This window comes from Bufo gargarizans, chromosome 7 (assembly GCF_014858855.1).
Source record: "Bufo gargarizans isolate SCDJY-AF-19 chromosome 7, ASM1485885v1, whole genome shotgun sequence".
NCBI classification, from domain to species: Eukaryota; Metazoa; Chordata; class Amphibia; order Anura; family Bufonidae; genus Bufo; species Bufo gargarizans.
Window position 1 is genome coordinate 115,202,647 of NC_058086.1, and position 13,199 is coordinate 115,215,845.

General features: G+C 46.7%; 1 protein-coding gene across 1 annotated transcript in view; it reads right to left on the bottom strand.

The window, feature by feature from the left end:
- HMCN1 (hemicentin 1) overlaps positions 1-13,199 on the bottom strand; it is a 655,003-nt gene that overhangs the window by 440,244 nt on the left and 201,560 nt on the right. Inside the window, 1 exon segment of the mRNA XM_044300627.1 lies at positions 157-280. Coding sequence (XP_044156562.1) covers positions 157-280 — 124 coding nt within the window.

Below are 13,199 nucleotides of genomic sequence, written 5' to 3' on the forward strand. Positions count from 1 at the left end.
ATGGCCACGCCTGGTTACTGCAAAGGTTCTCCTATTCACCGGAGCCTCTACATAGTGTACTGAGCTGTGCCGCTCTGGTGCCTCCTGCAAACAGCTGATTGGCCGGTATTATTACCAAATAATCTAGCCCATGAAATGTATTTTCGCAAAACTTACCAAGCACAGATAAATGAAAATCCATTTGTTGTTCTCCAGCAGCATTCAGTGCCACACATGTATATGTCCCTGAATCTCCAACCTGTGCATTTGTTAATGTGAGAACCCTTCCACCTGAAGTAATCTATGACAAATGAACACAAGAGATTTAATCAGCTAGATCTAGTAGATTAACAATGAAAAGTAACAAAATGCAGTAAAGAATAAGCAATAGATTCCAGCCAGTTTCCAAATTGAACAGATAAAAACAGGGTTAGGGCTCATGCCCACGAACGTAAGGGCTCCGTGCCCGTGCTGTAGATCGCAAATTGCGGCCCGCAGTGCATGGCCACAGACCATGGAGCAGCCGCATGCGGATCGCTGACCCATTCACTTGAATGGGATCCGCAATCCGCATCCGACAGTCATGTGCATGAGTCCTCAGGATGGTTTCACATCACCATTTATTTTTCCATTCTTCTGATCCATCAGAAGAACAGGAAAAAAAATGGATTCTTTAAGAAAAAACAGATCCTGTTGCATCCGTTATGCAGATTTGGCATCCATTTGAGCAATTTCCGCCTGAGATCAGTTTTTTTCAGATGGAAAAAAGGTATGTGCATACAGGATGCAACAGGATTCATTTTGCGATCCATCCGCTTGAATGGGTCCGTGATCCGTTCGCACCTCAAAAAGATTATATTTTTTGCGGTGTGGAGGCACGGACAGAAATACCACAGAAGCACTCTGTAGTGCTCCCATGGGGTTCTGCTTCCGCCCGTGTGCGGAGTGCACACGGGCTCGTGTATTGCAAACCCGCCATATGGTAGCCGATGCGGCCACGGGCACACAACGTTCATGAGCAAGATTCCTTAGTCAGCACATCCTATGCAATTAAATACACGTTCAGGTGTGTGGCGCTGTGGCTGAAATGACAAAAGTTAAACACATTGAAACAACACTTGCAAACAGCATCAATAGGAATACATTCGGCTGCAAAAGCTAGGCAATTGCCCCCCCCCCCCTCCCCTTTTCTAAAAAAAACATACAGCATCGATATAGCAACAGTATTTATATAACAGTATACCATTAATTTATTGTATGGCATCAAGATACCCGAGTATTGTTATTGAACATGTGATGCATAACAGCATTTAGATACCAGTTTCAGTTAATTCATTATATTGCGTCAAGATACCGTGCATTATTAGTGAACGTGTTGTGCAGCAATGACAGCATTCTGTCACGGCCATGGTCATGGTCGTGACTCTTGAACCGCAGGCTGTTGCCTGCGGTTTGTATGTAGGTGTTCAACCACAGGTGAGGGCCGCTAGTGTGCTGCCTCACTTGTGGTTGCCGCGGGCAACAAGTTATGTTGTACTGTTGCAGCATAGCAGCCTGAGCTGTTGCTAGGCAGCTTGCTGTAAGTGCATGCGGCTGTACTTGTCAACTTGGTTTGTATGTGTGCACTTTCCTATGTTTGGTGTGCACGGGGTTGTTTGTGTGTTCACTTCCCCTTTAAGTTGCTGTTTTCCCTTGTCTGGTGTGTGAAGGGTTAATTCCCTTCCTAGGCTTTATAGCCTAGTTGGAGATCAGAAGCTGAGGGGTGCTTCAGCCATGCTTTGTTGGAGACACTCGCCTGGTATTTCCATCTGCCAGTGGGGGTCACCCTTGTGGTCATAAACAAATTGTGGCTCTTAGGTTTATGTTGATGTCCACTTGATGTTTTCCTTTGTTATGTTATGCACCTATGGGTCTGGGTTCCCGTGTGTTTGTGTGTGTGCTGAGTCCATTGGTGTTTGGGTGTGGACACTAGCTTGTATTGCACGGGATCCAGTCTGTGTGTCTGTGGCAGGTAGGTGTGGAAGTGCTTTTCATCCTCCTGCCATACCCATAGGCTGTTTATGTTCTTTACCCTTTGCAGCTTGGCTAGTGAGTGTAATGACCGGCAACACGCACAGGGAGGAAAAAGGGAAAGCCCTGCCCAAGGGAGAGGGAAAGGTGGTGACCCCTAACTCTCCTTGCGGCTGGCACCTGACTGCCCTGACGTCCCTAGACGGGTTCCTCACCCGTGCGGCGATCACGTGCCTAAACCCTGGCTTTCCCTGAAATGAGCCCTAGATAGTGAACGGGCCGGTGGGATCGGTAGTCCTCACCACTGCACTAAGAGGGAAACACCAGGGAGAGGACAGACAAACACAGACAAACACAAACACCCAGGTGGACGACAACAACTGTCCACAAAGGTCCAACAGGGATCCGGAGGGTAGCGTTCTAAAGCAACAATCATAGAATGCAGCAACACAGCTCCAGTGGGTCAGAATAGATGTCCAGGCAGGAAGCTCTGTATCTGGCAACCAGAGAAGTGTGAGAGGGGAATATAAGGAGGTTGGGAGTGCTGGACAAGGAACAGCTGAGAGAAGGAGCTACGGATCCCTGAGTGAGCCAAAAGGGTTTGCAAAGCAAACCCAGAAAGCTACAATAAGGAAACATCCCTATCTTACATAGAGCGTGCAGCCAACCGCTGCGACCTCCTGACCCCGGGTACAACGGAGTCAGGCGTGGCTCTTGACACCCTCGTGACAGTGAGACTCCTGTTCCTCCGTGTCCAGAAGGAACAGGTCGTCTTACCCTTCACTCCTAGTTCAGGGACCGGCGGAGGGTGAGTAGGGATCCGAGGTTCCTGAGCATGGGCCCTCCTACCGTCAAGGTCGGCCCATGCAGCTAGGAGTTAGGGGTCAGATTAGGGACGCGATAGGAGGTGACCTGCTCCCTAATTCTGTCGTCCTGGCCAAGCAGCGCTTAACATCTATGGGCATCGCACGGCTGAGGATTTTCCCCGTCCTCAGCCGTGACACATTCATATACCAGTTAACCGTTAACACATTGTATTACACCAACATACTATGCATTATTAGTGAATGCACTGGGCCAAATATGAGAAAATTGATTCCAACTAATCAGATTCGTTACAATCTTCACAAAAATGCGTAAAAATGGTCTCAAGCACCATTATACTGTTGATTGGCATGGAAAAACCACTAGGGAGGAAGAAGATGGAGGATCACGTGACACTGGGAGGAAGTGGATGGAAGGCTTAATGGCTCAGAGGCTGACAGACAGCCTGGATCAGCAAATTTGAGGGGCAGAAGGCAGCAAGATGCCTAAGCTAAACCAGCAGGTGCACCATAGTCATCTATATAACAAGTCTGTCTAAATAGTCTGTTCAGCTGCTGACCTGGAAGGGTTGTGCATGGAAGTGTCTGCCAAAACACGATTATATAAATATATATATATATATATATATATATATAGTCACAAGCACCTATTGGATTTGATAGCGAAACTATATGAAAAATATAAGGAAAGAATAAAAAGATATAATGATGTAGATTTGAGGAAATTGATCAGGGAAAGCTTTGAGGAAAAGCTTTAAGGGAGTGAGGGGTTGTCCACAATGTGTCTAAGTTGCTTGCTGCTGCAGCAATTCACCATGGCAGTTCTACATTACAAAACCAACCCCCTGACAAAAAAAAACATTTTTTATATGAACAGAGAACTCGCGTTTGTATAGGGTCAGGACTATGATGATGATTGTGTGCTGAACAGGACCTTGGAGCTGGATCGGGTTGCTGACGAGGAGGTAACAGAGGAGGAGGTTGGTGGCATTGGCATCAATAAAGAGTAGAGGAAACATACGGCCAGAACTTAAAAAAAAAAAAGGCCAGGACAAGTTTTGCTTTAATTATGGTCAACTCAGGAACTAGTGATGTTGCTAATCCTAAGGCCGCAGGCTCAAAACTTATAAGACCTAAGCCAAAACTGGCTGTCACTAGCTCTGTGTGAGTACCTCCAGTCAGGCAATTTTTCTCCACAGTGCCAGAAGACAAAAGTATTGCTGTGTGTGAGATCTGCTTGATTATAATAACCGTGGGCATTCAAACACAAACATAAGCACCACGGCTCTAATGGACAACATTAGTGTTAGGCCCCATGCACACGGCCGTGTTTCACAGCCGTGTGCGGGCCATGGAACCGCGGCCTGGATCCCTCCTGAGAGCAGGAGCGCACAGCGTCACTGGTTGCTATGACGCTGTGCGCTCCCTGCTGCCGGCACAGTACAGTAATACACTGGTATAGATCATACCAGTGTATTACTGTATTGCGGCGGCAGCAGGGAGCGCACGGCGTCATAGCAACCAGTGACGCCGTGCGCTCCTGCTCTCAGGAGGGATCCAGGCCGCGGTTCCACGGCCCGCACACAGCTGTGGAACACGGCCGTGTGCATGGGGCCTTAAGCGAATCGAAGATCTGAAGTGGAATTTGATCCGAAGTTTAGGAAAAATTTGATTCGTAACAAATCTGAGTTTCCTCCTGCTTTGTGGTAACGAATCATTTTTTCCACGTGTTACAGAGTGAAAGTAAGAAGCCTGGGAACGTTAGATCACCAATAATGCTGTGCAGACAGCCAATCAGCAGCTAGCCAGTTCCTGAGATGTCACACCCCTATAAAAGCCTCATCCCATGCGGTGTCAGCCATTTCACTGTGAGCTGAGCATAGCAAGAGACATGACAAGCGCTAGGGACAGTGTTCAAGAAGCCTTTAATTGTGGAATATTGGATAGGGAGACTGCAGGGACAGTGTAGGGAGATCGTATAGAGACTTTTTTTACACTGTAGGGAGAGCACAGGGAGACTGCAGGGACAGTGCAAGGACTGTAATCTGAAGCTGAAGGGATCCATAGGAGAAAGCGCAGTTTGCATCAATCCCTATGTGGGCCACAGAGCTACAGTATCTAATTAAACTGTGTGCTCCTTGTTTAATGGATAAGCAGTGCTATTAGGCCTTTATTCTCCAATTGGGGCGAAAAAGCTGTCTAATTCTACTGTTATTGGGGTGTCCACCTTGTTTCATAGATAAGCAATTCTATTACGCTTTGATTCTCAAATTGGGGTGAATAAGCTGTCTAATTATATTGTTATTGGGGTGTCCACCTGCCTGTCACAGTAACTGTTTCACTACCAGAAAGGACTAGCTATGCATGTTGCTGCACTGCACAGTTATGTACACCAAGATACATTCTCCCTGCTGGCCGGGATATAGCTGATTTAATACACTTTGTGACTAACTAATTTGGAACTAAGCTAATTGTTTTTTTCAATTCAGTGAAGCATACGAATCGAATTTTTGAAAACTTTGCTCATCTCTAGAAAACATGAAGCAGCATTACCAGTTACTGTGAAAAAAGAGGAGCGGCCTCCAGCTAGAGCAAAAAGAGTGTCCCCATTCTCCTGGTCTCCTTTGCTCAGCAACCCAGCAAACCATTGGTGTGCAAACTAAACCTAGCCAGCATTATTTCTTAAGAAAAAACATCCATGCCTTGTACTGTCACATGGCAGAGAATGTGGGCCGGTGCTTGCAATTCTTGTTATGAAATCAAACAGGGAATGTCGCACTAAAATGAGGTGGAAAAAACACACAGAGGTGCACCCACTTACCAGACAACACCCAGTCTGAAAGTGATAAATAGCATAAATAAATAATGAAAGTGGGGCACACTCTCAAAGTATAGGGATCTTTATTAACACAAATGGTAAAAATGCAGAAATGACAGTAAATCTTAAAAATGGTAAATAAAAATGCAGAAAAAATGTTAAAATACACTAGGTATAGACAATAAAATTGATTAAATTTAGATTATAAATGATCATGAAAAATGGGTAAAAATATATTAAACAATGCAAATACTATAGTCAATATGCGCATGGATCCCAATATGAACTTTCAATGCGAATAGTCAGTCACAAAGTATAAGCTCACTGGTTGTTAGGTATAGAGTCCCATATACGGTTAGTATAATGTTATATAATGTTATATAATTTTTTAGAAAGGTCCTTACTTGCCAGTTGTAGCAATGCTTGAAAGCGTATGCAGCCTGTGGGTTTGCGTTAGATATTATTCAGGCTGTTCATACGCACAGCGGCGTCCCGCTGTATTCAATGTAGCAAAAGCGATCGCTTGTCGATGGTTTGTAGAGGCTTACCCGAGGGTCTTTTGATGTTGGATATTGAGCTCTCGACACGGCGTACCTGTCTCGGTTCCGGTCTCAAGAGCTGGTGTCCAGGTTTGAGTTTTTGGCCGCCAGTGAGATTTGTTTGTTGCACGCGGTGTCGATGTCTTTCATCACCAGCGTGACAGCGATAATTCACTTCGGCGGCTTTCTTGTTAAATGGCAGTTGTCCAGACTTCCTCGGTTTTGCAGGATCTCTCTACTCCATAGGGGGATTGATACCAGACGCGTTTCGGGGATTTACAAAAATGACCCCTTCCTCAGTGTTATGAGGCAAAGTGCACGCCACCATGGAGACCTGGAGCACCTGTGATGGCCTGGGACAGTAGATGCCTTTCACAGTCCACTAGGTCAATGTTTTTCTTGGTGAGGCTGCATAGCAGCAGGAAGGCCAGGTCCTACTGATACCTCCACGTCTGTGTAGGTCTGGTTCCCACACCAGCCGCTTATTTGCCTCCTCCTCTATGGACATCCTCCCATCCCCAACAACAGCAGGGCAAAGCATTGCTCTTAGAAAGTGAAACATTGCCATGCTATGTTAGACCTGTTCGGCCTGGGTAAGAGTAATCGCACAGCTGATCACTTGCTAAAGTGCATCAAGCAGCAAACATCTTGATGCCTCAACTTGAAGCAACAGAGTGTTCTGGCATTGCACTGCTTGATCCACAACATTCCAACTCGCTCAAAGTTGTTTTTCAAAGTCAGGCAATGGCAGCTCATCAGAGACACCTGTCGCGTACTGAAGCCTTTCGAAGAGGCCACCATATTTGTCAGTAGGAAAAACAGTGAGCATTTGATGCATCAAAAAATGTCAAAAGAAGCTTCTTCATCCTTATTTCTTAAAGGTGATCGCGCTGCCAGGTACAAGCAAAGGCTTCTATGTTAGGTCAAATTATAGCAGGCTTTTCTATGCAGCCAAACATCCGAGTTCCAACAGTGATAGTTTCATCACAAACGATCCTTCTGTGGATCCTTTTGTGCACATAGTGAAGTTCCGCCACAAATCAAATTTTTTAAAAGGTTTTATTATACTTACAAAGGAGATGTATAAACGAGCATTAAGCAAAAACATCCACGCTAATGCGTCCGCCCGACCCAGGTTTTGCAGTGTCCCAGGGGGTCAGTAGTGTATGCTGGGCTTTGTAGTGCAGATTGACTCACTAACCTGGGATCCACTGTCGTCTTCAATTGGGGAAAATACTGGAACAGGCAGGTATTTAAAAGTTCGTGACGCCAGTGTCAGTTTAACGGTGACACGCCGTGTGAAGTAGTGTAGAATAACGGAAGCAACCACGGGATAGCCAACCAAAAACTGGAACTTTACTGAATGTCAGTGATTATAATACATGGACGCAGTTGGAAGCGCCGTTCCATGAAAGACAGTTGGTTACTATTTGAATACAGCTGGTTCTTAGAAGTACAGAATGGCCGGTCTTAGCAATGTTCTTTACAGAGTGTGAATTACAGGAGATGCAGTACAGGCGGCTTGCACACTATTCCTGACTGGTCCTGAAACATGTGGCTTATCCTCCAAGGTCCAATGCCCTCTATCTGGCGTATCCTTGAAGCTGTCCTTATCTAGTACCTCCTCTGTTATCTTGAGTACCTCTTGCTTTATCTGATCGGCCTCTGTAGTATTCTGTGTCCTGGCTGGTTACTTGCTTATGATGTTTCAGCTAAACGGATGATGACTCAGGAGGGGAACCTTTTCCTTGGATCCGGAACCCGGTTACAGGGCCTTTACTACCCTCTCCTAGTCGGCAGGCTTCAGGCCTGCTCTACTCTCACAGGCCCATAGCCTGGCCTTGACTCAGACACAGGATCATTTCTGACCTCTGCTCCCACTGTCTGACTTACTACTACTTCCTGACTGGGCCTTATATAAACTAGGGTTCCCTAGCTCCCTCTAGTGACTCAGAGCTGGAATGACACCCTAGCCGGCCTGCACATGCACCTTTCACAGTAACAGGAAGTACATAGCATTACATTAACAAGATATTTTATACCAACCTCCCCATAAATACAGGGGGAACAACAGTACCCAAGTGACCCTTCTGTAGTGACGGGGTATTACTCTCCCGTACACTACATACCCCGCTGCTTTAAGCTGAGTACGACCTCGTACTCCATCAGGGCCCGCCCAACTGGAATCATTACCTGAAATAGAGAAAGACACATGCAGGCATACATATATGTCAATTACACTCATATCAGACCCAATTGGCAAAGGTGAAGTGCGGTGACAAGGGGCGTCGTTCTCTTCTTCTCAGGATAGTGAGTGGAACGGGGGCGCTGACCTGGCACAGCGAATGTTAAAAACCAGGATAGTCCATGACAATAAATAAGTCCATAATAAAATTAACCTCTCAGAGGCTTGCACATAGGAAGTCCATCTCTGGGCACATAGGCGTGAATAAAAAAAAACCCGGTTACTAAATATTGTCAGCAGCACATATATAAAATGACAATACAGGACTCTGACAATACCAGGGCCATGTTATCCTGGCAAGTCCTGTTTACCCTTTAAAATAGTGCTGACATAAAAATGTCTTTTCAACCTGAAATGGGGGTAAAAAGGGAAAACAGTGCAAACTAAGGCACAACGGGGATTTTAGCAGCAGGCCGGATGTCTCAAACACAAAATGGGCAGCTGGAAGCAGTGGTATACAGTGGCACCATCACTCGGTTAGAATGCCACCGGCCGTGTATAACTGGCAGCAAGCTTGACCAGCTCTGCCAACCGGAGGGACAAAACGGCCATTAGGGAAACGGACATGAAGAAAGGCTTACTCACAGCCGAGTGTCATACTCCTCCTCTGATGAAGAGTCGATGAACGGAACTTGCAGCAACTGTTCAGGCCTAGCCGGCCATATCTGGAAACCATCTCCTCTTACGATCTTTAAAGAGGGAAGGCTTGTCCTTCATTGCCTCCATCTCGGCATCCGTCCTGGGAAACGGGATACATTGCACGCATCCTGCGTACCCGAGGTCCTCTACCCAATAAACTCTTTTACGTAGAGCCTCTATGTCAGCCTTGGTGCAGGTCATCGGGGCTACCGGAGGTCCGGTGACAGTGGCCTCTGGGGTAACGGTGGCTGCTGCTGCTTGACGTCGGGCCTCTGCACATTCTTCCGCCCGCTGGCAGCTGTCCTGCCGCTCTTTCTCCTCTTCTCGCCTCACCGCATCAGGAGGGGGATATCGTTCCTCCAGCCCCTGCAAAACGATGGGCTCCCAGAAGACATCGGGGCTTAGATAAACCTGGCTATGCAGGTGGGTGGTTCGGTCCGATTCAACTTTCACTTCCTCTGTCTCACTCGGGTCTATCTCCTCTTTCTCTGGGTCCCAGGTCTCAGCCGGCGCCTTCGGGCGAGTGACTGCGGTAGCATAGGGGCCCCGTAAGCTTTCGGCGGGGGTATACTCCACTATCTCTCCCATGGTCAAGTTATGGAGATGCTCCGGGAGGTAGTGACGCTTCACCGACCGCCGGTTCACATAAAAGTCCCGGCCAGTCCCCAACTCCTGGATGAACCCGTATCCTTTTTCCTTATCAAAGGCCACCACGATCCCGCTGCGCCTTTCTAGCTGGGGCTTACCCGGAAAGGAGTCCCCTTGGATGGACTTGGCCATTTCCTCGAACCTCTTTTTCCGGCTGGTGTTCTTCTTAGCCACCGCGGCTTTCAATTCGGCCATGATAGTCGGCCACTGTGCGTGCCGGCGACGGATCGGTGGGGACTGAGGACGGGTTATGCTCAAATCCATGGCTTGTCCCCAGGGGGTGGCCGTCCAGGCTAGAGGGTCCCATGGCCCCAACTCGGGATAGTCCGGTGGAGTGGCGCCCCACTCACACGTGGTCTCCACTTCCAGCTCCTCAGCGCACGCCATCTCTTCTCTCACTGGGTGCAGAGTCGACGCTGGCTCCTCCCACACACTGGGCCGGTCTACCTCCATCTGAGGCCCGCCTCCCAGGCGTAACTCACCAAGGAACTCAGCCACATCATCACTCCTCAAGGTGGGTGGCGCTCCAGGGCAATCTCCTCCTCCTTCTTGGAGGGTTTTGGCGTCAAATATTCGCGCCTCTGTGCATCGTGATGGCGCAGTAAGAAGCCTCATGGCGTCGGCGGCCATTTTAGATGTCCTGATGCTGCAATTCAATGACAGCAAGCAGGTTGACGAAAAGTCCAATAAATCACAGTCCACAAATACGATTTTCTCTCTGGGGGCAGCGCAACACAATACAGCGTCTCTGATTCCTCCCAGGCACATTTGTAATCCTCAGATTTGGAAATAAAGGATACAGTCTTTGCAATACGGTGGTGGAATAGTTAAAGCACACAGTTCACACTTCTCTGCACTTCAGAAGTATGCGGATCCTGTTCGTGACGCCAAAAAGAGCGATGCAGTGTCCCAGGGGGTCAGTAGTGTATGCTGGGCTTTGTAGTGCAGATTGACTCACTAACCTGGGATCCACTGTCGTCTTCAATTGGGGCAAACACTGGAACAGGCAGGTATTTAAAAGTTCGTGACGCCAGTGTCAGTTTAACGGTGACACGCCGTGTAAAGTAGTGTAGAATAACGGAAGCAACCACGGGATAGCCAACCAAAAACTGGAACTTTACTGAATGTCAGTGATTATAATACATAGACGCAGTTGGAAGCGCCGTTCCATGAAAGACAGTTGGTTACTATTTGAATACAGCTGGTTCTTAGAAGTACAGAATGGCCGGTCTTAGCAATGTTCTTTACAGAGTGTGAATTACAGGAGATGCAGTACAGGCGGCTTGCACACTATTCCTGACTGGTCCTGAAACATGTGGCTTATCCTCCAAGGTCCAATGCCCTCTATCTGGCGTATCCTTGAAGCTGTCCTTATCTAGTACCTCCTCTGTTATCTTGAGTACCTCTTGCTTTATCTGATCGGCCTCTGTAGTATTCTGTGTCCCGGCTGGTTACTTGCTTATGATGTTTCAGCTAAACGGATGATGACTCAGGAGGGGAACCTTTTCCTTGGATCCGGAACCCGGTTACAGGGCCTTTACTACCCTCTCCTAGTCGGCAGGCTTCAGGCCTGCTCTACTCTCACAGGCCCATAGCCTGGCCTTGACTCAGACACAGGATCATTTCTGAACTCTGCTCCCACTGTCTTACTTACTACTACTTCCTGACTGGGCCTTATATAAACTAGGGTTCCCTAGCTCCCTCTAGTGACTCAGAGCTGGAATGACACCCTAGCCGGCCTGCACATGCACCTTTCACAGTAACAGGAAGTACATAGCATTACATTAACAAGATATTTTATACCAACCTCCCCATAAATACAGGGGGAACGACAGTACCCAAGTGACCCTTCTGTAGTGACGGGGTATTACTCTCCCGTACACTACAGTTTCGCCTAATTAGCTTTGTCAGGGGCGATAATTGCACCCACATCAGGGCGTGCTTTATATCAGAGGGGGTTAGACACAACAAAACCCCTCCTCTCAAATCTTGTCCTCATTTGAACATCACAAATACTATATTGTATCTTATAAAATATGAATAAAAACATCTTCCTCTTCATAAAACATTCCATCCGCACTATAATAATACAATACATAGCATAAGATCTTACAACTTGCCCAGACGCTGGATCTCCATCCATGGGGCTGCAAGATGTTCATTCTAAAGATCCACTCAACTTCACGACGATTAATGCCAGCCAACAGGTCCCCACCACGCCAGTTTTCCTTCACTTTTTGAACACCCATGAATCTTAGACCTTTTGGATCCTTCCCATGAAATTTTTTTAAAGTGTAACGATACACTGTGATTTTCAAAACCATTCTTGATATTTCTAATGTGCTCCTGTATCCTAGTTTTTAATTTACGCATGGTCCTACCTATATACTGAAACCCACACGAACATTACAGCAAGTATACAACCCCCATCTGTTCACAGGTCATCCTACTGGCTGCCTTGTAGCTGTTGGGGACCCATACTGACAAAGGGGCACATTTATTAAGACCGGAGTTTTAGGCACCGGTCTTAATTACCCTTATATATACACAGGGAGTGCAGAATTATTAGGCAAGTTGTATTTTTGAGGATTAATTTTATTATTGAACAACAACCATGTTCTCAATGAACCCAAAAAACTCATTAATATCAAAGCTGAATATTTTTGGAAGTAGTTTTTAGTTTGTTTTTAGTTTTAGCTATTTTAGGGGGATATCTGTGTGTGCAGGTGACTATTACTGTGCATAATTATTAGGCAACTTAGCAAAAAACAAATATATACCCATTTCAATTATTTATTTTTACCAGTGAAACCAATATAACATCTCAACATTCACAAATATACATTTCTGACATTCAAAAACAAAACAAAAACAAATCAGTGACCAATATAGCCACCTTTCTTTGCAAGGACACTCAAAAGCCTGCCATCCATGGATTCTGTCAGTGTTTTGATCTGTTCACCATCAACATTGCGTGCAGCAGCAACCACAGCCTCCCAGACACTGTTCAGAGAGGTGTACTGTTTTCCCTCCTTGTAAATCTCACATTTGATGATGGACCACAGGTTCTCAATGGGGTTCAGATCAGGTGAAGAAGGAGGCCATGTCATTAGATTTTCTTCTTTTATACCCTTTCTTGCCAGCCACGCTGTGGAGTACTTGGACGCGTGTGATGGAGCATTGTCCTGCATGAAAATCATGTTTTTCTTGAAGGATGCAGACTTCTTCCTGTACCACTGCTTGAAGAAGGTGTCTTCCAGAAACTGGCAGTAGGACTGGGAGTTGAGCTTGACTCCATCCTCAACCCGAAAAGGCCCCACAAGCTCATCTTTGATGATACCAGCCCAAACCAGTACTCCACCTCCACCTTGCTGGCGTCTGAGTCGGACTGGAGCTCTCTGCCCTTTACCAATCCAGCCACGGGCCCATCCATCTGGCCCATCAAGACTCACTCTCATTTCATCAGTCCATAAAACCTTAGAAAAATCAGTCTTGAG